We start from the raw sequence: 24,526 nt of genomic DNA, 5'->3' as shown, positions 1-24,526 counted from the left end.
ATATAATCCGGCGTCATTACTTGAATATTAATTTAACATGGTAGCAGAGCGTGGCTCGCGGTATTTAACGGTATTCAACGAATATTTAACGTGATTAATGGTAATGACGCGGTAATAAACAGTTTACGCGGACGGAGTCAACGTATATAGCCGAGGCTTAACGACGGACGGGGCAGTCAAAATCAGTGCGGTAATCCGGTACAACGTGGAAGTTAGGGTTAGAAAACCCAGACCAAGTGTGTCAACTAATCGAGGAATGGAACTGTCATAACAAGCATGCTCACAACAAGCAACCAAGGAAGAGCGACTTAAAAAACAAGAAGCCATACAACAGAGGACAAGAACAGGACAAACAACGGCGGTGAGTTACACATAATAAGAAGAAACCTAAGACTGAACAGTACGCGATAATAATTATAATTTAAGTATAATAGTAATGGTGATCTAAGTATGAACTGGTGAACATTTAATGGAACATTTTAACCATAATTTAATTATAATAATAAGACCATTAAGTAAGAATCATAGCTTGTAAACAGAAATAAGCCAATCATAAAACCATTTGAGAAGTTAAGGAGTACTGGGGAAGTTAAATAAGAAGGGAGTTAATAAGCATTTAAAGATTATTATTAGAGTATTATATGACATGATAAGCTGGCAGGATGTGCCTCTCGTGTGTAACGCTAAGTAGACCTAGTATTGTAATAGGACGTATTCAACTATTTGTAATTATAACCAGTATGTAAAAACAGTAAGAGTGCTTTCCCGAAATGAAGAACTATGACTAACTTAACTTAAACTGAATAATAATAAACTAATATGGTTTTATATAATCCGGCGTCATTACTTGAATATTAATTTAACAAAAATAATCTTGTTTCTCAATTCAAAATTAATACGGAAAGAGTTAAAAAGCAGTCTATGTTTTTGTCTGTGTGTCCGTCCGTTGTTACACTAGTGCGCTGCGTTAGAAGTTCGTTTTGTGTTGATGTGTAAAGAAATCCTACAGAACCTTAATATTCCCTTTTTCCATAATATAAAGTGAATATGATGAAATATTTTTCGTAATTATGATGCATTTAGTGCTTTTGTAGCTTTAAAGCTCTGTTTCATTTTGATATTTCAAAGATTTTTTTAATATTATTATTTGAAATGGCTGTTTATATATTACTTAAGCTATACTACATCTGTATATAGAATAATCCTTGATTTACTAATTTCATGTAAAAAGCTAAGATCTAGACTCCGGCGGGTATATCTAGTATTACTTGCAATAAGCTTAGTGAAATATAGAGTAAAAAATTGAGGGCTGAGGTGAAGTAAACTTTGGGTTTTGATTTTCGTTTCTGAAATGAAGAGACATCAACGGTTCAGAGTGAGCCGAAAGTTAAATACACTCTTAAATAATCAGGTTACGATTTTATAATAGAAGAAAGGATCATGGTGGCATTTAGATTAGTAGGGCTAAGCTACAGAGTTTTTATTCTCTTTAAGGTGCGCATTGACTATCAGTGCGTCTAGCTACAATTTAGCTTTGGTATTATTTAACGTTAACACTCATGTTGGCAAACTAAGAATATTGTTGAGGTGAGACGAGACGATAGTGTTTACACTGCTAACCAGTTGTGAATGTAGCTATCAGAATATAGGGTAAACAGCTGAAGCGTAGACTTCATTTCCTGTTCTTTTTGCCATTAACTGATTTCCATGTGTCCAAGATTTATCCTTATTGGATGTAAAATGTCGTCTGCTTTACTGTATATTCGCTATGCTTGAGAATACTGCTTCAATATTTCGTAAATTTTTACTTCAAAAAAGAGAAATAATTCCATATCTAGGTAAATAACTTTGTAGTGGTAGACCTCTTGACTCGGAGAGGTAATATTTTGGTTTTCCCAACTTGTTTTTTTTTCTTTGACCGAGATTTAGTTGACTTCTTAGGCTTCACCAACTTGTCCTTCGGCCGTAGGATGCGTTCAGTTCTTTCCAGCGAGGTGTTTCCTCTCACTGTGGACTTTGGTAGTGTCTGGGATAGTGGCTGTTCCAGACTGCCCTCTTTAATTGAGTGGCCCCCTTCTGAGTGTGACACAGGCGCTGGTGACTGACTAGATGGTGGCTGTACTTGCAGTGCATTTCCGCACACTGGCTGATTCACCGTTTGTGAGGGCTGGCTCGGGTGGTCTTGGCTTGAGCTCATCCCGAACGTGCTTGCTGTATTTACCCGAAGAGCGGAGCATCCCAAGACGCCCCTTAGGATTCTACTAGCTGGCGGCGACGGTATGCTTGGTTGACGATGTTCACTGGCCCTTAACTGCCGTATATCCTTTCGATTTCTCCTTATCGCACTTCCCTGTTCAGTTATGATTGTATACGACCTTGGGCCACTTTCTGCTTGACAAACTCCTTGAATCCAGGGGGTGTGTTTTTTCCAAGGATCGACCAGAACAGTTTCGCCTATCCTCAGCGGCGCAAGGGCTTTTGTGCCCCTATTGTACCACGGCCTCATAGGTACTTGTGGGTACTTGTAGGTACTTGTGGGTACTTGTGGGTGCTTGTAGGTACTTGTGGGTGCTTGTAGGTACTTGTGGGTGCTTGTAGGTACTTGTGGGTGCTTTTAGGTACTTGTGGGTACTTGTGGGTGCTTGTGGGTACTTGTGGGTGCTTGTAGGTACTTGTGGGTGCTTGTAGGTACTTGTGGGTGCTTGTAGGTACTTGTGGGTGCTTGTAGGTACTTGTGGGTGCTGGTAGGTACTTGTGGGTGCTGGTAGGTACTTGTGGGTGCTGGTAGGTACTTGTGGGTGCTTGTAGGTACTTGTGGGTGCTTGTAGGTACTTGTGGGTGCTTTTAGGTACTTGTGGGTACTTGTAGGTACTTGTGGGTGCTTGTGGGTACTTGTGGGTGCTTGTAGGTACTTGTGGGTACTTGTAGGTACTTGTGGGTACTTGTAGGTACTTGTAGGTACTTGTGGGTACTTGTAGGTACTGGTGGGTGCTTGTAGGTACTTGTAAGTACTTGTGGGTGCTTATAGGTACTTGTGGGTACTTGTAGGTACTTGTGGGTGCTTGTAGGTACTTGTGGGTGCTTGTAGGTACTTGTGGGTACTTGTAGGTACTTGTGGGTACTTGTAAGTACTTGTAAGTACTTGTAAGTACTTGTAGGTACTTGTGGGTACTTGTAGGTACTTGTGGGTACTTGTAGGTACTTGTGGGTGCTTGTCGGTACTTGTCGGTACTTGTGGGTGCTTGTATGTACTTGTAAGTACTTGTGGGTGCTTATAGGTACTTGTGGGTGCTTATAGGTGCTTATCGGTACTTGTGGGTACTTTTAGGTACTTGTGGGTGCTTGTAGGTACTTGTAGGTACTTGTTATTACTTGTGGGTGCTTGTGGGTACTTGTGGGTACTTGTAGGTACTTGTGGGTACTTGTAGGTACTTGTGGGTACTTGTAGGTACTTGTAAGTACTTGTAGGTACTTGTAGGTACTTGTGGGTACCTGTAGGCACTTGTGGGTACCTGTAGGCACTTGTGGGTGCTTGTAGGCACTTGTGGGTGCTTGTAGGCACTTGTGGGTGCTTGTAGGCACTTGTGGGTGCTTGTAGGCACTTGTGGGTGCTTGTAGGTACTTGTGGGTGCTTGTAGGTACTTGTGGGTGCTTTTAGGTACTTGTGGGTGCTTTTAGGTACTTGTGGGTGCTTTTAGGTACTTGTGGGTGCTTTTAGGTACTTGTGGGTGCTTTTAGGTACTTGTGGGTGCTTTTAGGTACTTGTGGGTGCTTGTAGGTACTTGTGGGTGCTTGTAGGTACTTGTGGGTGCTTGTAGGTTCTTGTGGGTGCTTGTAGGTACTTGTGGGTGCTTGTAGGTACTTGTGGGTGCTTATAGGTACTTGTGAGTGCTTATAGGTACTTGTGGGTGCTTATAGGTGCTTGTAGGTACTTGTGGGTACTTTTAGGTACTTGTGGGTACTTGTAGGTACTTGTAGGTACTTGTGGGTACTTGTGGGTGCTTGTAGGTACTTGTGGTTGCTTGTGGGTACTTGTAGGTACTTGCCCCGGGTGCTTCTAGGTACTTGCCCCGGGTGCTTGTAGGTACTTGCCTCGGGTGTTTGTAGGTACTTGCCCCGGGTGCTTGTAGGTACTTGCCCCGGGTGCTTGTAGGTACTTGCCCCGGGTGCTTGTAGGTACTTGCCCCGGGTGCTTGTAGGTACTTGCCCCGGGTGCTTGTAGGTACTTGCCCCGGGTGCTTGTAGGTATTTGCTCCGGGTGCTTGTAGGTATTTCCTCCGGGTGCTTGTAGGTATTTGCTCCGGGTGCTTGTAGGTATTTGCTCCAGGTGCTTGTAGGTATTTGCTCCGGGTGCTTGTAGGTATTTGCTCCGGGTGCTTGTAGGTATTTGCTCCGGGTGCTTGTAGGTACTTGCTCCGGCTGCTTGTAGGTACTTGCTCGGCTGCTTGTAGGTACTTGCTCGGCTGCTTGTAGGTACTTGCTCAAGGTGCTTGTAGGTACTTGCTCAAGGTGCTTGTAGGTACTTGCTCAAGGTGCTTGTAGGTACATGCTCCTGGTGCTTGTAGGTACATGCTCCTGGTGCTTGTAGGTACTTGCTCCGGGTGCTTGTAGGTGCTTGTGAGTGCTTGTAGGTACTTGCCGCGGGTGTTTGTAGGTACTTTGCCTCCACCATAGGATTAACATTACACTAAATTTTGGAAGCTCGTAACTCTGGTTATATTAGAGATACTTGGAATAAACTGGTCCGTGACCATTGACCAGAGCACGTCGTCTGCTAAACTAAAGAAGTGGATAATTAATTTAATTTGTGAACTGGACCAGGCAATTTTTAAACTGGTCATTTGCCCTGTGTCACCGCCTTATTTCCCACGCTGGCGCGAGTTGCTTTGCGTTGTCGAGTGCGTGATGGAGTTGGCTATGCCTGGAGTCCCAACCTTGAAGTAGAGAGGAATGGAGTTGAAACCCCCATACCTATAGCGTTGCCTATGTACCCCAACCTACGGCAACATAGTCCTCTCAGCATCCTCAGCGGTTAAGTTGGGTCGTACTGGACGAAATTCAAAAATAGAAGCTAGTTCTCATACAAATAAAATGGTGCTCCGCGGCAGCACTTAGCAATCGCCTACCGAAGGGTAGGGGCGTGCACGAGGTACATAGGGAGAGATACGGTGCCGCAGGTCGCCCATTATCATTTCCAATCCATCTCAACTCCCTTATCCCTATCCCAACCCCCGCGACTTCCAACCACTAGCATAGCCCACTCGATCACGCTCTCTTTTCCCCGGCTACATATTTTGAAGATGGCTCTTTTTAGGCGTATTAACAATCTTGGATCATCTATGTGAACTTTTAGGGTAGCCGTGACTATATTCTGTTTAAGGTTTTAAGCTTAATATCAAACAGACGTTAGTTTATGCTACAAATAACTTTGAAATTAACAATCTCGGATCGTCTTTATGAAGTTTTAAGGATATCCGAATTTCATATTGGGCTTATGACAATTTTGAGCTAAATGTTAAACGGACATAAATCATCATTTTTAAAAATTTTGTAAAATTGTCAATTTGGTCCTATTTCTGCAATTTTTAGGGGGGCGCCTCGCGTTTCAATAAATAATTGTAAAAAAATGTATTATGTAAATTACAATAAGAATACAAACTTTTATTGATTTACGCTTTTTTTTGAAGTATCATTATAAATAAATGTCAAACAGATTCTTAACATTCTTAATTAAAATGAAGACTGAAGGAACAGATATTAATCAAAAATGTCTTGATTAGAATCAAGACCTAAAAAGTATCGATAAGACTGAGGTTATCATTTGTCTGAAGGATCAGATATTAAGTTTTCTTTTTAATTGAAACTTAAATGCATGCTTAAGAAAAAACAACGTTCCATTACCGTTTTCCGTTGAAATAAATTGTTTTACTGGTAATCAATTTCAAAAATTTACTTATCTCGGCTTTTCGACCACAATTCCATTCTTGAAAACATTTTATCATTACATTAATTACTTTTGGGAGAGTACGTGTATGGTTTTGCGTTTTAAAAGGTTCCTTAAGACGTTACATCCCCATTCGAGACCGGCACGCTTCGCAGTGGAACATTTAAATTATTCTAAAACCAATGGCGCCAAATTCAATAGGGACAGTAAGATTTTTACTCGCGGTTTTGCAAAATGATGTAATATCAAGTGTACTTTGGTCAACCGTCGTATTGTTCTTTCTCATAGTTCAGGGCATGATCAGTGTTACTGCCCAATTTCTCTCTCTAGTTTCTAACAACGAAACGAAAGAAAGTGAAATCAAACCTTATTATCCACCTGTCTCTACCAAAAGTAAATAAATGAGGTTTTAACCGTCTTATCGACACTCACCAGCGCGTGGATTCATTCAACTTTACAAGCTTGATTCACCTTCAATGGACCATTTCATCCATAATGCTTTAGGAAGAAACGTTGGAGTTATTATAAGGCAACTAAACCCTAATAAAGGCTAGTTTTGATCGCGCTGACATTTTTCAGTAAATCGGTGTATGCCTAGAATAATATCGCAAATCAAGATATGTCGTAAATATTGTCAAAATGAATACGTAGACTTAATGTTTAACCATGAAAATCGCTTAGCGCCTAATAAAATAATTTACCTTTCATTTAAAGCCGTCTTTAAGTCTAACAAACTTATATTTAATTCTAAAAGTGCCTGGACAAAATGGTTGTTTTCCAAAAAAATCCCATATTATTTCTATGGGAAATTTCAAGTTTTTCGTCAAAAGAGCTGATTAATTTTATGCAAATGAACACCACTTAGCAACTTTATTTTTTATAAAATAAACTAATTATTGAATCTCGTTGAAATTTTAAACACATATTAAGGGCCCGAATTGTAGATCCGTGGAATATTTTCAAAACACATAATACAATACGAAAAAAGCCACATCCAGTCAAAAAACTCTCCTTATACATTAAGAGAAGTATGAAGTCTTATCTAAGAGAGCTACCGCTCTCCTAGAATAAAAAAGTTCTTAAAGTTTGTTAGTTTCGATCCTTACGAAGAGAAACCTGATAATTATACCAGTGAAGCATCAGAATGGCCAAGGCCCAAGGGTTCAGTTCCCAGATATTTCTATGTATCTTTTACATAAGACAAACTCTGTGACACTAGAGGAAATGAAGAATCACAAAAGCCAAGAATCTTATACTTTCCTAACAAACGGCAATATAAGTACAATTCTAGTCAGAAAATTAAATAAAGTATTGAAACTGGTTTTGGGAAAGGTAAGTGCGAAACGCTATTTTATGAAGGGGTGATTTTAGTTGCCATTTTACATGAACCTTGAACCAATTTTAATTACTACCATTTACTTTCAAGGTTAAGGATTCTCAAAAAGCGACTGAGAATCATTTGTATAATTGGATAGTTGCAAGAGAAGAGGGGGAAATATTAACAGCCCACCGTTCTTGTATGGCCGGGCTCGGAGAGTCATGTTCTCATCTGGGTGCGATATTGTTTTCAATTGATGCGGGAGTCTCAATTTTGAGAAATCAGTCTTTGACTGAAAAATTAAACAAATGGCTTGTGCCTCATTTAAAACAAGTTCCATTCAAGCGTGATATTAACTTTCATCAGACAAGCAGCGTAAAAAAAGTTTGGAGCGATTAGTGTTTGACGATATAACGCCAACCAGGCAGCAAAATAAGAAAAAATTGGTTAATCCGGAAAAGGAATTCAACGAATATTTAAAGTGCTTGTCAAAATCAAATTCTAAACCAGTGATTTTGTCACTTATTGGTCCTTACAATAAAGGATGCATTCCAAAGTCAACTGAACTTTCTCCAACCTTAACAAACCTCTTTGAAAGCGAAGCAACTGATCTTCCTCTACCTAAAATCATGGAACGTATTACCAAGGAGCAATGTGATAAGATAGAATTAATAACTAGAGCGCAGGCTGAGAGCAAGGTTTGGTACTCCCAAAAAGCAGCAAGAATTAGTTCATCTAACGCTAAATCAGTATGCCTTACCGATCCCTCAAAACAATCAGTTAGTTTACTGAAATCTATATGCCATCCAGAATTGGTATTTTATTCTAAAGCAACAGAATGGGGCAAAAAACATGAAGATGAGGCTGGTAAAAAATATTTTGAGGTAAACAAATCAAAGTATGAAAATTTAGCGATGAGAAAATCGGGCTTTACGATAAACCCAAATCATCCATTTATGGGGGCGTCACCACACGGAATTTTATCTTTCAAATGTAGTGGCACTGGTGTGCTTGAGATCAAGTGCCCATATTCAGGAAGATAATTAACGATTGAACAGTTCGTAAATACAAAATATTCCCCTTTGAAATTTGACGAAGCTTCGGCCGATTTCAAACTTGAAGAAAAACATTCCTATTTTTACCAAGTTCAAGTTCAGATGTTGTGTGCCAATTAAAATATGCTGATTTTGTGATATGGACCCCAAAAGGGATAAAAGTTGAAATAATATTTGCAATTCTACAACGATTTATTTGATAAAGCCCATAATGTTTTCAACAAATGCATCTTTCCGGAGCTTGTGAGGTACTATTTCACAGCTAGTCTTCCCCGCAAAAAATGAACACAACTACCTCGAAACATGCAAAATACTAAAGCCTAAAAGAATGATAATCCATCTTATCGTTAGTGTGGTCAAGGTGAAGAAGGAAAAATGATCGCCTGTGACAATGAAAATTGCCAGTACCGATGGTTCCATTTTAAATGCCTAAGCATAAACAAAGCTCCTAGCACCAAGAAATGGTTTTGCCCGGAATGTTTGAAAGCTAAGGCTAATGAGACTATCACAAAACCCAGGGGTAGACCTAAATCGACTAAGCAAGTGTGATAAAAAAATTTGGTTGTTAAGTTTCATAACATTTGCATTTTATTAAAAATTCCCGCTTTAAAAAATTCATTGGACAATTTTAAATGTTAAAATTTTACAACTTGTGATAATAAGATACTCAATCAAATTGCAATAAAAAAATTTTACTTGTGATATTTTACATTGGATTTTTAATTTGCGTTGCATCCAAAAGGGTAATAATAAAGAATGAATAACTACACTAATCAAACCCAACAACAGAGTCACAAACGTTTATCAGTGCACAAGAAACTTTGACAATCTTGTCTAATTTCGTTGGCCCCCCCTTTATAATTCTTATTCAGATAGTCAATCGGTATGGTTGATTGGAGGATCCTAAATTTATTTCGTGTTAGCCCAATAACTCTCTCAACATACGAACATAAACAATCTTTCTTGTGTCACCAATTTCTTTTGGATTAATTGTTTTTCTTTCTCGTGAAAGTGGGGACAGCCACTTCAACACAGAAAAACCCCACCGATTCGGTAATATTAAACCCACGATCAGCTAATTACAAGCTTCGAAAATGAATGAATCTGAGCCCTGCGGTGTTACACCTATCAAAAACTTCATAGTATTATCAGAAGGGAATAAGAGAGAAGGGAGACATTAGATTCTGCTTTGGTAACGAGAGTTCGACCAACCTCAAGAAAACCGCGAAAACTTTGCGCACGTACACAGCTTTTAACCAATTTACTGCAAATATAGTTCTTTAAGTTCTCCGCGGTATCAGGCGGCCTATTTGTCTGCTAGATTTTCATTCTCCAAAGGCTTAGGGCTGTCGATGTTTCGTTCTTGTGTAATTATAACCTCAAGTATGTATTTTATTGAAAATAATTTTAATTTTTTAATATTAATTCAGAATAATTAGTGTTCATCTATTTATTACCCTCAAATTATCTGATTTTGTAATTCTCAATTCCCGTGTATCTAAATTAATTGCACAGCTTGATTTCGTTTATCAACATGAAATTCGACCATTTTTATCTCCTTCAATGTAAAGTTGTAAACAAAACTACTTTTTATTCGTCAACCGAGACGTCACCTTCTTATGTGACGTCACAGCTAAGGCAGAAGTTAGATAGCCAATCAGTGAAGGGTAGTTGATTTGAGGTTAGTAAGACTGTTGTTACGAGTGTAAAGCATTATGGTGATATAAAGTGTGTCCCTTCTCTCTTATTCCCTTCTGGTATTATGGTGTTTGTAATGAGACCACGTTTCCGCTCTAGCGTCTTTCGATAAAAATTTCAAAAAAAGTCAATTATAACTACGACTTTTGTTTCCGAAAGCGGCTTTGAAGCAGTAATTCATCCCTTGAGGGCCATTTAATTAAGTGTTAAAGTCTAACAGACAAAATATCTAACCACTTATCAAAAATGCGTGATATTGTAGAGGGGGAGACGTTAAATCTATACGCCTGATCCTTTACGTCTAAATCTCGTCGCAGTCGCAGAAAGCAAATCAAATATTCTTGAAACTGTGTTAGCTTCGCATTTAAACTATTAGGTTGCATCATGAGTGAATCATATACTAGTTCCCTATAAGTTACCCAGCCAGACTGGCCTAATGCATCCAGCATTTTCTTCCAAATAGTCGAGAGGAGGGGAGGCGGGTGAAAATGATAGTAGATGGCGCCCTCTCTTAGAAGTTAGGACTTTGAAATTTATATATCGTGGACTTTATCGTCTGCTTATAGAAATGTTCGGCTAGGTTAAGCGCGTGTCGGAGATAAGTTCATCGTTAACGAACTTAAAGGACTAATTTTAAATTAATTTAGGGATATTTTTTAAATTTAATTATGTCTTTGGTATCAATATTGCGGAAAAAACTGCTAGATACCCCAGATATCTCGTTACCGGTGAAGAAAAATGAGAGTAAAAAAACCATGGATAGGGCGACAAAATATGATTGGACACTTAGTATGCAAAATATTCCAGTTATAAATTCGTTTGTTTCTGTAAAACCCAAATCAAGTGAACTATCCACTGAAAATAAGAAAACAACGTTAGTTTCAACACAATGTTGCCTATTAATCGTTTTTGAAGAATCGTCACATGCATCGGTGCCAGTTAGTAAAATATTTAACTCATCGGGAACCCAATGTTGTTTAAAAGAGAATCATAATGCAATTATTATCCCAGTGGAAAAGAAAATGCAAACAGAAAATAAAACAACCCAAGCTGATTGCAAAGCTCCACCAGTGTATGTAGGCAAGAGTCTTATTTCAAGAAATGCATACAGAGTTTTGGCAGAAGATGAAGCTTACTACACGCAACTTCAGTTTCATGTAAGTATGTATTTATATATAAACTTATCTTAATTAGTGTTTGAAAATTTATTTGATTATCTTAGACAAAGACAGATTATTTGGGAGAAGAATTTTTAATAGTCACAGATCTTCAGTCAATAGGAATTCTGGGTGCAAAAATGGATCGAATTTCTTAAAGAATAGGAAAGAGCGGAGACTGCTTATTATCAATTCTCTTTAAAAAAACTTAAACGCGTAATATCATGAATGCTGAAGGTGAACTAGACACTGAAAAATTTAAAGAGCAACTCAACTATCTGTTACCATCAAGTCAGAATGTATTTTGCTCTGGCATTAATTTAAAATTTATTGAAAATGGAGAAACGCATTCTACAATGGTACGATATGATTATCCAACTGTCAGATATCAATCCAAAAAATGTCATGTTTACTACGCAGTCACGAAACCCACAACGCTTAAGATAAAGCAATGTGTTACTGTAAATATGCAACAAACTGCTTAAGAAAAGATACTTGGCGGAAACCCCCACAAGAAAATACAAGCGTCAAAGCATCACTAGTAACTTCAGTGTTGGAAACTTAACCCCCTCAAGTAAGAAGCTACGCCTAACAAGACTTAGGAAAGCAAAAACAATATTAAACCGAAAATTAGCAAAAGTGGAAGCTAAACTTAAATCTAGGTAAGTTGAACTTGACAGAGATCAATCGGATGAAATGGAAGCTATCACCGACTTCATTATTTCGATTTTGAATGATCCTTAGCTTTTGAGGAGAAGGAAGGAGTTGCTTAAGAAAGCGTGGGAGAAGGACTCCAAAATGAAAGAAAAAATTGACAAAGAAGAGTTTAGAAAAGACCAAGAAAGATGTAAAACTGGTAAAAGAACAAACCGTTGGAGCGCAATTACTCTCAGGATTGCCTTGGCTATTTGCTACCGAAGTTCAGCAACTTTTAAGGCTATGAGAAGCTTCAAGATACTAAATCTACCAAGTGAAGCGACTTTAAAAAGGAAATCAAAGAAGTTTTCATTAAAACCCGGGATAAACCAAGAATATTTAGCTGAAGAGGGAAAACAGTACCGGGCTTTCAGATGGAAAAGAAGAAAAAAGGCGATAGAAAACCACAAGGCATAGGAGTAACGATTTTTGACGAAGTTAAAGTGATAGATAAAGTGATTTGGAATTCTAAATCAAACGAATTCAAAGGTTTTGCCATGCCAAGAGAATCTTTCAATGACTTAAATGACATTTTTGAACCCAAGCACTCCAAAGCTCCCTCTGCAACACAGTATATCTTGCAATTTATCTGGAGGGATCTTACATCAGACTACCATCTCATTGGACCTTATTTCACCTCTTCATCATCGTTTCAGCAACACTTTGTTGATGATGCTCTTTTTAAAACTTTGGAGGTGTTTCATGCTTATGGATTTTGTACTTTAGGGCTACTGTGTGATGGTGCTAGTGAGAATTTGGCTTTGATCAAGGGAACGCTTGGACTAAAGGGTCCAATACCGACTGACACAGGAAATCTAAGGTTCCATCCCAGTTTTCAGAACCCTTTTGCCGTAGGAAAACTAATTCACTGGATTATTTGCCCTTCACACCAGCTTAAAAGTATGGTCCAAGCCCTTTTCTCGTCCAAACCCAATGGACCTAAACAGTTCTCCAGAGGCGGTATAGATTTTGGTTGGCGTGATAATCAAGCTCTGAAGCGTAGAGAAGAAGCTAGATTTGAGAGGAAGGAAACTAGGTTTGTCCCAAAACTCCTTACCAGCTACATTATTAGAGATTCGTGGACCCGTTTGAACGTCACCCCCAGCAAGATCATGCAACAAGAACCGGTTTTATCAGAATTGTACGACTTTGCAATAGTTAGAATTGGTAAAGAAGAAGAGAGGAAAAGCGCAAAATTAACATACGATTATTTAAGAGCGTGCAATCAATTATTTGAAAAAGGTTTATTGGCGAAAGAGACGATAACTGTGGATGATCTTAGTTGTATCGACTCAATTAAATTGGGATTTGCATATTTCGCGGGTTGGGTTAACGAGGTGTTGGAAAACCCAGATATAAACTTGACCTCCCCACTTCAAACAGAATTCTTAAGTTGGCAGACCTGGGATTTACTAAGAATCTGTGTATACGGAATGATCGACTTATCTGAAGATTTCTTATTACAGTATCCTGAGTATTTCATCTCTCCACCACGAGTAAATGGAAGTTCCATTGAAAGCTTTTTCTCCCAAGTTAAATACGCAGCAGGGAGCAAAACTTCGGGAATTTCCTACAAAGCTGGCTTAAAAGCAGTGTTATGCAAAGGGAATAGTCACGGTCATAATGCTAGTAACAGGGACATAAGGGACACTCATCTGTACATCCAAAATGTTACTTTTTAAATTAAATTTTCTATTGTTAAGTTTAAGACTTTACAACCAGTGACTGGAAGCAAACATACGATTAGCTCATGCTTTTACAAAATAAACGATTTTCAAATTTAAAGGAACAAATTGTTTTTATTTCAAAAACAAACAAAATTAACACTCAACTATATTCAAACTCTTTGAAAATCTTTCTTTAGCGCACTCTAGCGCTTTTCCTTGTGGTTATAAGAGGTTTGCCTTTATGAGCTTTGCAAATTGAATTGGTGTTTTCGAGTAATACTTGTTCATCAGGTATAAAGGCTGAGACTTTGGATATCACAGTTTTACTCACAGGATTGTCTACTTTTTTAGGAATAACAGTTTCATCTTCAGGATTAACTATTTTTTAGGAATAACAGTTTCATCTTCAGGATTGACTATATTTTTAGGAATAACAGTTCCATTTTCTGGATTGACTAGTTTTTTAGGGAGCAGTTTCATTTTCAGGACTAGCAATGTTTTTGGGAATCACAGTTTCATTTTCAGGACTAGCAATTTTTTTAGTTATCACATTTTTATTTTTAGGATTAACAATTTTTTAGTTATCACATTTTTATTTTTAGGATTAACAATGTTTTTAGTTATCACATTTTTATTTTTAGGATTAACTATTTTTTTAGTTATCACATTTTTATTTTTAGGACTAACAATGTTTTTAGATTTCTCAATGGATTTATCCTTTAAACTTGTTTTTACTTCACTTGGCATTGTCTTGGTATTAGTTGTAACTTCAAAGAGCTTCCTTTGACGTACTCTACCACTTGCCCTCGCGTTTGATCTCTTACCCAAACAATGTAATTCCTGCGTATATTTTAACTGTGTTGAAAGCTTGCTTGGAGTATTAAATGTTGCAACTTCCGGTATAACAGTTGTAGTTGGTAGCACAGTTTTAGGAGATAGAGGTTGTTTCCCTTTAGGATGATCTTTATTAGAGTAATTTTTTGATTCTATCAATTCTTGTGCAGCTTTAGTTTTCTTAGAGTCAGCAGAGGTAGAAACGGCAGTGGATTGTTTTCGTTTTCTAGACGGAACTGGCATTTCATCCTCCTGAGCTTCTAGATCTTCGATTACTTTAATGCCAAGTTTGGAGAGGTTTTTAATTGAATTAGAATATCTTTTTATGGTTGGAGTTGGTAAAATATCGTCCTGAATTTCAAGATCTTCATAATCATCTTCAATAAGGTTCTTTTTCTTACCAGGTTTTGAAAGGTTTTTAAGCTTTTTAGTTAATTTTTTATTTCTCGTAACCGCAGCATACAGTTTATCCCTCAAATTTTGCCCGCCTTTACCAAGCCTTGAACTTTCTCTGGCTACTTTATCTTTAAATCCCTCAAGGAATTCTTCAATCCTTGAATTTACTAATTTTCTTAACCAAATTTGGAAAAAATCTTTTACACCTGGGTTTGTTGGGGGACAATCTGAGGGTAAACCCCTACAAAACAAGATCCAAAAGGTGTTTAAATGTTTGTTTATTTCTTCTTTGCAAACCTAAAAATAATTAAAATAACCTTTAGAACAACAACAGAAACAAAAAAGCAATATTCTAGTACTTATGAATAATAAATTATCATTATACCTTTATCATATTTTCTCTGTTGATCTCGAAACCTTCGGTAGACTTAAATTTTCTTGTAAGGTTTATTACAAGTCGAATGAAGGGTAGAAATTCTTTTTTCGGAATCATTAAACCTCCTTTTTTCCCATAATCACGTATCTTCAAACAAATGGGCAAATTTGCTTCTTTTTCTTGTTTTGATTGGCAAATAACTCTAATCATTCTATAAACGTTGCGTTCCCTAATTTTTTGACTCAAAGAAAAGCTATACTTTTCTTTTAATAATTTTGTAACGTTTTTTATCTGACCAATTGAACCACCAGCCAGTTTGTACAATGTAGCTTCAGATTCAGACCCCATGAGGTTTCCATTTAAAGAAAAAAACTGCTCAAATGCTACCAGCTGCTTATCAATTTCTTCAGGTGTATGTTCCATAACAGCGTTACTATCAATGTTTTCCAATAATTGTGCATCTACGTCAAAATCTATATCTGACCTTTCAAATTCATTAACATCTGTGTCTTCCTCTTTCTGGGGTTCTATCTGAAGACCACCAAAGTCGTAATTCTTTTGAGATTCTCTTAGTTTTGAGAGACCGATGTCATAAACCACTCGAACCATAAAATTGAAAATTATTTCAAGATCACGCCTATCACAGTTGGTTCCGACCAGGTATTCTTCAACATTTTCATAAAAGCTGTCTTTTAATTTAGTTGCTTCATTCAGATATTGCAATTTGAAAGTGATGATTGTTCCAAATGGTATTAACGGTTTTGGAGGTTTTGGCTTCTTTGTGTCACATTCCTTCTTTTGCTTACTTAAAAATAGTTTGGGTGTCACAATAGCCCTAGCAGCACAAAAGTGCTGGCCAACCACGTGATGGCGCGCTTCAGGCCGTCATAACTGGCCGTGTCCTACCTGGCCAGCAGTTGGTTTGGTGCCGGGTTTTAATTATTTATCCAGCACATGCCCATAACCACAGCCACCATTATGCCATATATTTTAAGCTTTTACGCCAACACCTAGCCACCATTCATCTATTCGCTAAACCTTCGCTAACCCATCACTTATTCGCCACTCCACCATCCAGTAATCCTACAGGTATCCAGGTTTATCGACATGGCAGGCCTACAGATGACCATCATTTGTCAACCTGGCGGGCCTACAGGTGTCCATCGGTTATCAACCTGGCAGGCCTACACGCGTCCATCATTTAGAAGCTTGGTAGGCCTACAGTAAACCATCATGAAATCCTAACTCATTAACCTAGTTGGCCTACACTCAAACTACTGGTAGACCTTAACGTTTCCACCACTATTTCATCTTGTATGCTTACAATTACCCACCACTGTATCGCCACCCATCAACCCTTTTACCCTACTATTGTACACTACTTTTTCCTGCAATTATTTATTGACCTAATCACCCTAATTTCAATTAGATTTCAAGCCATACAGTTCCTTTTGTTATTTTTATCCAAGTTTATTTTCCTCAATTATTATTGCACATTTAAATATCATTTTTAGTCATCATCTACATTATAGTGTTCGTCTTCGCTAGTTTCTTTTGACATTCCAGCTTTCTTTGCACGTCTCCTCCGCCCTCCATTTCGATCTGAAGCACCTCTTTAGAATTTCTGAACAGTGCCTTCAACTACAAATTCTTTAATGCCTTTAAAATTCGTTTGTATTGCACCTAGAAGTATAAGTATTTGTAGCCGATAAATTAATTTTTCCACTTAACGCGCTACTTTTGATAGATTATTACCTACTATGACGTTCTTAAGCTTTATTTCGGCGAATGAAAACTTATGTTGCGAACCAACCCAGTTAAACTTGAGTACTATTTCGTGTGCTATTACTTTGCTGAAAATTCTCTTACAGCAATCAGATGGTTTCCTACCTCCAAAAGTTGAAAAATTCATAATCTAGGGAAAGAGAGTTTTTGCAAATAATGATTTATAAAAATATTGTTAAGAAGAAATACCAAAAACACATACAGCTTGTTTTCGTATCTCGTCATTGTCCAAAAGACTTTCAACAGTTTTCAGGTCTTTGAGTGAACTAATTGGTAGTTTTGGAAACCCTTCAATATCAAAGAACTCCGTACGATTTCCACTAAAAGTTTCTTTACTGTGATTAAGTAGCAAATCCATTTTTGTATTAAGATCTGTGAGCATTAGCATGACAGCTTTTTTAAATTTTTCATCATTACGATCTAGGAAAAAAATTCTAACTTATATAATCTTGTTTTGTCATCTTTGATAGTGGAATCTACCTTGTCTCCACCAACAAAACCTTTTTTAATGATATTACCTGAGTCGAAATTTTGGCCTTTAGTATGTCTCTCCATTATTGTTGCCTCGTAACTTCTCTCAGTAAAAGCTCCTTCTTTCATATTTGTATATTTAGGATCCAGATTATGATTAGGAGAATAAGGAGAAACTTGTCTTAAATTTCGACGATCTGAATCTTGGTTTAATTGCAAAGCCTTTTTATGTAGTGCACGCCCTCTTTCGTGGTTAAATTCCGATATTCCATTAGTTCCTTGACAAATTTCATGATTTCCATCATCTTTCAAAGGTGAAAAATCGAGGTTTCTGAACAAGTTTTTTCGCCTTTGTGGAGTAGTCTCCTCGAGACTTACGACTTCCCTTCTTTCTTTACTTGGTGAAATTAGGTCTTTTAAACTTTTACGTTTTCTCACTTTTGAAGGCGAGAACACTGCGTTGCTCTTTTTTCAAAGTTTCTTGATTTATTAATATTGCGGAAAGCTTTGTCCTTGAGCGTTAAAGAACTTTTCGGGATTGTACAAGTTTTCACTTTACAACCTCCTTTACAGGAGTATTTTTTTAAGGACAGGGCCGTATGCTTATTGTTTAAAGTAGAAGTAATTGAGAGAGATTCTGTGGATGAAGGTTGGTCTGGAGATTTTGAGGAAGCCAAATCATCTTCATAAACATCTGTTGCATTGGAATGTGATATGCTAGTAAAATCTTGTTCTAAGGTCAAAATATGGCTGTTTGCAGTGGAAACTAGCCCGTGGTTAACAATTGATGTGGAAAAGTCTCCGTTGTCATGTTTTGCAGCATTCCCTCCGATTTCATTTTTTCGATATGATATATCATAGGAGTCTTGCTTTTCTTTGCCTTGTTTATGAGCTGATACACCTTCACCATCATCGTTTTGAGCTGATAGATCCAAGTTGTCACATTTTAGGGCTGATGCATCTCTTTGAGGATACGTGTCTCTGACATCGTGTTTCGGGGGTAATATATCTCTGTTGTCATGTTTTTTGTTGCAGATAGTCGCTGTCGTCATGGTTTGGTGGCATATTGTCGCTGTCGTCATGGTTTGGTTGCATATTGTCTCTGTCGTCATGGTTTGGTTGCATATTGTCTCTGTCGTCAGGTTGATGTTGCAGATTGTCTCTGTCGTCAGGTTGTTGTTGCAGATTGTCTCTGTCGTCAGGTTGTTGTTGCAGATTGTCTCTGTCGTCAGGTTGTAGTTGCAGATTGTCTCTGTCGTCATGTTTTTGTTGCAGATTGTCTCTGTCGTCATGTTTTTGTTGCAGATTGTCTCTGTCGTCATGTTTTTGTTGCAGATTGTCTCTGTCGTCATGTTTTTGTTGCAGATTGTCTCGGTTGATACAGTTTTGTCCTTAATGTCTAATATTTGGGTCGAATTAATATATGAATCAAGTTTAGTGGTTGATTTTTTCCCTTTGTTGAAAGTTTCAAGTGCAGTACTTTTTACTGTTTTTAGTAGCCAAAGCGCTTCATTTAGTTCAGTTTTGTTGTTGAGCTTCCTTTTAGCATTCTTTATTCCAGTTTTCTTGATACTGCTTGTAAATAGAATAAAGGTTATATAAGCATAAATTTATATAGGTAAAAGTGACCTTTGAATATTACTTTCAGTGTTGCTGTAGCTTTTCGTTTCTGAAGTTGTCAGGTTTTGCAAATGTTTTCCATCAACTGTAATATAATATAATTGGGTGTTAGCAAAACACACTAACACGGTCTAAAATGTCATTCACTTACCATCATTTAAAGTTATCGGAGGGGGTTTTGGTAACCGTAAAAGTTTTCTCCCTTTACCAGATTTAGTTTTATTACGCGAATGTGTTTCGTCATCTATATGAATATAACAGCAATTTTAAGATAAGAAAATTTTGCCAAAAATTATGAGATAATTTCAAACTGTAATTCAAAACTAACCTTCAGAACTTTCCATATTCGCAAATGAAGAACAAATTTGGGCAGTGAACCTTCGTCTCTTTCCCCTCCCAGCATCCTCCACTTCGCTTGCCAAATCTGAGGTTACCTCGGATTTTTTTAATTTCGCCCGTGCTTGACTATAATCAGCTAAAATTTAATTTGAAAAGTTAAGATATTTATCTTCAATATTCAGGCGTGTTACATCTGCACACACAAAAACCACAGGAACATACCAGCCTGGTAAATAACTTTTCCATCGTATAAAATCCAATCCGATTCAGGGTTGGCGTTTTCAGCAATTAATTTTGTAATATCATGGTTCAAACGCATTGGTGGCCAATAACATTTGTTTCCTGATGGGCACCAGGCTAAGGGAAGAGCTTCTACTGTCCCTTCAGAGAAACTGAATATCACATACATCTAAAATAAATTTAAAAAAAGCAGTATAACAGTTGACAAAACTAGGCATTGTGAAGCACAGGAATAACTGTGGCCAAGGAATCATTTTGGTTTATATGAAAAAAACATTTGCGTTCAAACAAGCTTAAAGGGTATGATTTAACTTTTTTGGAGATTTTGGTAACAAACATGCCTAGGGTAGAAGAAGGTAAAGGATATTTAAAAATGTCATCATATTTTTTGCATAAGCTCCCAGCTAACATTATCTCTTTTTCCTTTGTACGATAAATGTGTTTTATCAAAATTAACTCCCCAGTAGTTAATTTAACACAATTATTGCCTAAACAAGTGGTTAAACTATAAAAAGGAGTCTCAAGCTTTTTAAATGACTGAGCATTGCTAGGGGCATTTCTACTAGTGTTTTTAATAGGCCCCTTAAGAAGCGTTGATTTAGTTTTGGTCGTTTTAGCACAGAGCCTTTGACCTTCATTTAACCGCTTGCATAACTGTTGAAGAGGCCGGTTCGGTGAACGCAATTTTTTCTTTAAAAAGTACAAATGATTTTCGAATGGAAAAGCGCTAAAGGCGTCCAAAGGTCCAAACCGTTTCACGTCCAGAGACAAATGTGTTAAAGCGTGGACGTTAAGACTAACAAATTTTTCGCCATAGAAATCAGGGCAAGATGAAACGTATAACTCTAACAGTTGCGAGGCATAGTCTAGAAGAGTTTTACTAAAGTTAGGGGAAGCTAAGATGTAAATTGCACATTGCAGTAATCTAAAATGATCTATAACGTCATTAGCGACAATTCCTTTACATAAAACAGGACCTGTGTAAAGAAGAAACTGTCGATATTCAGTGGCCTTCCACCGATCTATGTGTTTTAACGATCGAGGTTTTCTTGCAAATTCACTAGGGATATGCTTTGAGCAGTTCTTAAGTCTCAATGATAACTCAGTAATTTGATTACTACTCAGACGTACTGTGAACTTCCCTTTTTTAACCCACGCCCTTAAAAACCTCTTTGTCACCCCTAAACAGACAAGATGCATGTAGTCTAAAGGAAATTGCGATACCAAATCGATATCCAAAACTTCAAGGGGAGAACGGTTTCCACTTAAATGATGTTCTTCATTATCTTGATTTCGAAAGGTTAAATTTGTTCGTAATGTTACTACATCATTTAAATCATTCAGAAAACCATATTATGGTCTACCATATAGCCTGGAATTGTGCATTTATCACACGAATAATAACCCGTGTGTCCCTTCGTATTCTTGACAAAGGATCTAGCCGGTGTGTCTAATATGAATGGGCCATCTAGATTACAATTTCTTATTCTTCCCCCATAAGAAAATCCGTTCTCCGAAAGACTAAACAGTTCTTCAATAAACGGTTTTAGATATTCTGACAGAGAACCTGGCTTATGGTCACCACAAAACACGCCTACTGGGAATACATCACCAACAATGCCATTTTCAAAACTGTACACACCAACCAAAATTGGCCAAAAGGTTTTATTTGAACTTTCAAATAATGGAATGCCATCTATATTAGTGGCAAATGATATATCTTCAGAATAATCAGGATGTGTATCAAAAAAATTTGTTAATCCTCTTTCAAGGCCCACATGCCAGTATTCTCCGTGTGTAACTGTACTAATATTTGTCGTTCGCCTCATAGTTTTTAAGAGAGTTCGGGAATCTTTTGGTAAATCACTATGGTTATGTAGTCTAAGAATTTTCAGCAGGCTATTGACTTTAACAGTATCAACATTGTTGTCAGTCACCCAGTCTCGAAGATCTTGTGCTAAATCAGTAGGTTCATTATCAGAACTTACACTAATATCTGAATTGTCACTCGGATAACTATCATAACTATCATCTGAACTCTCAGAGCTTTCACAAATATTATTATTTTCAGCAGCATCGCTATAAGAATTGCTTGCAATAATTTTGCTCATATCCGTCGCCTCACTAGAATAAGTGTGTGTTTCAACCGAAACCACATCGTTGAGAGTTTCGTTTTCAGATTTAGCACAAGACCGTTCAGACACCCTAGCTTTTACATTTTTCAAATATGTGGCCCGTTTTCTTCTCATGTGCCGTTTACTGAGGCTTATTACGTTCTCCATAAGAAATGTATATTAGGTAATAAATTCAGGTAAAATTAAAACTAAATGTTTATATATTATTAGACTTTCGCATTAAAAAATATTTTGGTTAAACACTCGCCTACAAACCTATCAAACAAAGAAAGAAAATAGGACTTGCCCTTTAAAGATGTGGCCAATTCTTTTAGAACCTCATGGAAATCAAGCTGATAACCAAATGCAATTCTGAAATTTAGTAAAAAAAATTAGTGATATTTAAATTTCTGCTTTTTAAATATTTCAAAAATTAGCTAAGATTTTCAAAAATTAGCTAAGATTTTCAAAAATTAGCTAAGATTTTCAAAAATTAGCTAAGATTTTCAAAAATTAGCTAAGATTTTCAAAAATTAGCTTAGAATTCAAAAAATTAGCTTAGAATTCAAAACATTAGCTTAGAATTCAAAAAAATAGCTTAGATTTTCAAAAATTAGCTTAGATTTTCAAAAATTAGCTTAGATTTTCAAATATTAGCTTAGATTTTCAAAAATTAGCTAAGATTTTCAAAAATTAGCTAAGATTTTCAAAAATTAGCTAAGATTTTCAAAAATTAGCTAAGATTTTCAAAAATTAGCTAAGAATTCAAAACATTAGCTAAGAATTCAAAACATTAGCTAAGAATTCAAAACATTAGCTAAGAATTCAAAACATTAGCTAAGAATTCAAAACATTAGCTAAGAATTCAAAACATTAGCTAAGAATTCAAAACATTAGCTAAGAATTCAAAACATTAGCTAAGAATTCAAAACATTAGCTAAGAATTCAAAAAATTAGCTAAGAATTCAAAAAATTAGCTAAGAATTCAAAACATTAGCTAAGAATTCAAAAAATTAGCTTAGAATTCAAAAAATTAGCTAAGAATTCAAAAAATTAGCTAAGAATTCAAAAAATTAGCTAAGAATTCAAAAAATTAGCTAAGAATTAAAAAATTTAGCTAAGATTTTCAAGCATTTAACTAAGATTTTCAAGCATTTAACCAAGATTTTTAAGCATTTAACTAAGATTTTCAAGCATTTAACTAAGATTTTCAAAAATTTAACTAAGATTTTCAAAAATTTAACTAAGATTTTCAAAAATTTAACTAAGATTTTCAAAAATTTAACTAAGATTTTCAAAAATTTAACTAAGATTTTCAAAAAATTTAACTAAGATTTTCAAAAAATTTAACTAAAATTTTCAAAAATTACTAAGATTTAAAAAAAACTATCTCATACTTAAAAAAAACAGACTAACGGAGATTTCAACTATCTAAATGAGAAACCAAAGAGGTTTGGCTTTTTAAAATTAAACTATTAATGGCTTACCTTTATTTTAAACGTTGTAATAAATTTCGAACATTCAGTCACAAATTGTGATTCACAAGACAACTTCAACCAGCTAAGCCTCGGTGTAATTCATTAGGAAGACTAGATGCTCGCTAAATCCTACCAAGTAATAAATCAGAAAATTAATTGAATTATTTGGTAATTTATAATTAACAATTTAAAAATTCGTAAGTATATTCACCTTTTAACTCCAACGTTCCAAAACAGCCCTTAAAAGATTAACTAGTTAAAAAGCGTCTAGATTGGAGAATGGAGAATTTCTTTGTTTTTTTTTTTTTTTTTTTTTTTTTCCACCTACAACACTAGTGCTTAGCCGTTAGGCCTTGAGCACCAGGAAGAATTGGGCGGGAGACCCTACGCGTCCCAGCACTGACGGGGGCCGCTAGGTCGTATGTGTATTGCAGGGAAGGAAATGAGGTTTACTTGGGAGGTGACGGAAGGTGGAATTGGGGTAAGTCACCTCCGGCGGACACGGGACAGTCGGCACCTATAGGGTAGGATCGCCGACATGTGTCGTATTCCCTCAAACTTTGCCGCCCAGAAGCTTGGCTTACAGGAGTGCGCCACACTCCCGGCCGGAATTTCTTTGTTCCCTTCTTTTTGCGCCGAAAAAGCCGTAACAACTAAAAACCGCGGATTACCAGAAAATAAACCGACCGAAAAACTTTCCTCCACGAGGTTGTAACGCCGTTTCTATTGCAAGAAATCTGCTACCATGGAGAAATATTATAGGAGACATAGAAAAATTCAGCAATTTTAAAGTAACTTTCGTTTCACTCCAATAAAAAACTACTCCATGGACAATGCTGATGTACGATTTTACAGACTAGGAGGATTCATACCATTTTCACAGCCCATTTCATACTCCATATGTAGCCTAACCTCGTGCAAATATTATTACTCCTAGTCTGAAACAAATTTTTGGACCGAGTAAACAAATTCTAAATATGATGACACCAAAATTAAATTAAATTTGGCAAATTCGTAAATCATGATTTAGAAAGAATTTCAATATTCTAAATTGTTCTGTTTCAATTTTATCACGGATCACTTTACCACTATATATACTCAAAAAATGATATTTCAAAATTATAAGTCAACAATTTCACGCGGTGACGCGAGACATATGCGCCTATAGAGTAATGTCAGTTCTACGTATGCAAACGTCATACCCTTCTATCTCTTAGCTAAGTGTCATCCCCCCCTACCATGCGGCGCGTACAGTATCCCCTCTTACAAAAGCGCGCCTAGAGGGAGGGATACACAGTCTACTCCCCCCGTCTACCGACACTACTCTATATCAATCGT

General features: G+C 36.7%; 1 protein-coding gene across 1 annotated transcript; it reads right to left on the bottom strand.

Annotated features, from left to right (window-relative positions):
* Positions 1 to 16,590: 16,590 nt before the first annotated feature.
* On the bottom strand, positions 16,591 to 17,580 carry LOC149673319 (uncharacterized). The gene is made up of 4 exons (XM_089840119.1): positions 17,445 to 17,580; positions 17,129 to 17,346; positions 16,897 to 17,056; positions 16,591 to 16,824 (listed from the first exon to the last, which is right to left on the bottom strand). Exons 1-4 carry the CDS (start codon positions 17,524 to 17,526, stop codon positions 16,757 to 16,759), a joined length of 528 nt encoding a protein of 175 aa, XP_089696245.1. The 5' UTR covers positions 17,527 to 17,580; the 3' UTR covers positions 16,591 to 16,756.
* Between the last annotated feature and the right edge of the window lie 6,946 nt (positions 17,581 to 24,526).

Source organism: Phalangium opilio, unplaced genomic scaffold (assembly GCF_054372755.1).
Source record: "Phalangium opilio isolate 3A_F unplaced genomic scaffold, DU_Popi_V2 ptg000053l_1, whole genome shotgun sequence".
In the NCBI taxonomy this organism is placed as follows: Eukaryota; Metazoa; Arthropoda; class Arachnida; order Opiliones; family Phalangiidae; genus Phalangium; species Phalangium opilio.
This window is presented reverse-complemented; position numbering and strand designations above follow the sequence as displayed.

Excerpts from the sequence above, each read along its gene's own strand:
- LOC149673319 (XM_089840119.1), bottom strand. The coding sequence starts at position 17,526 with ATGAAAGAAGGAGCTTTTACTGAGAGAAGTTACGAGGCAACAATAATG. Across the intron at positions 17,347-17,444 it reads AGGCCAAAATTTCGACTCAG|ATCGTAATGATGAAAAATTT; the intron begins GTAATATCATTA and ends TTTTTTTCCTAG. Across the intron at positions 17,057-17,128 it reads ACGAGATACGAAAACAAGCT|ATTATGAATTTTTCAACTTT; the intron begins GTATGTGTTTTT and ends CTCTTTCCCTAG.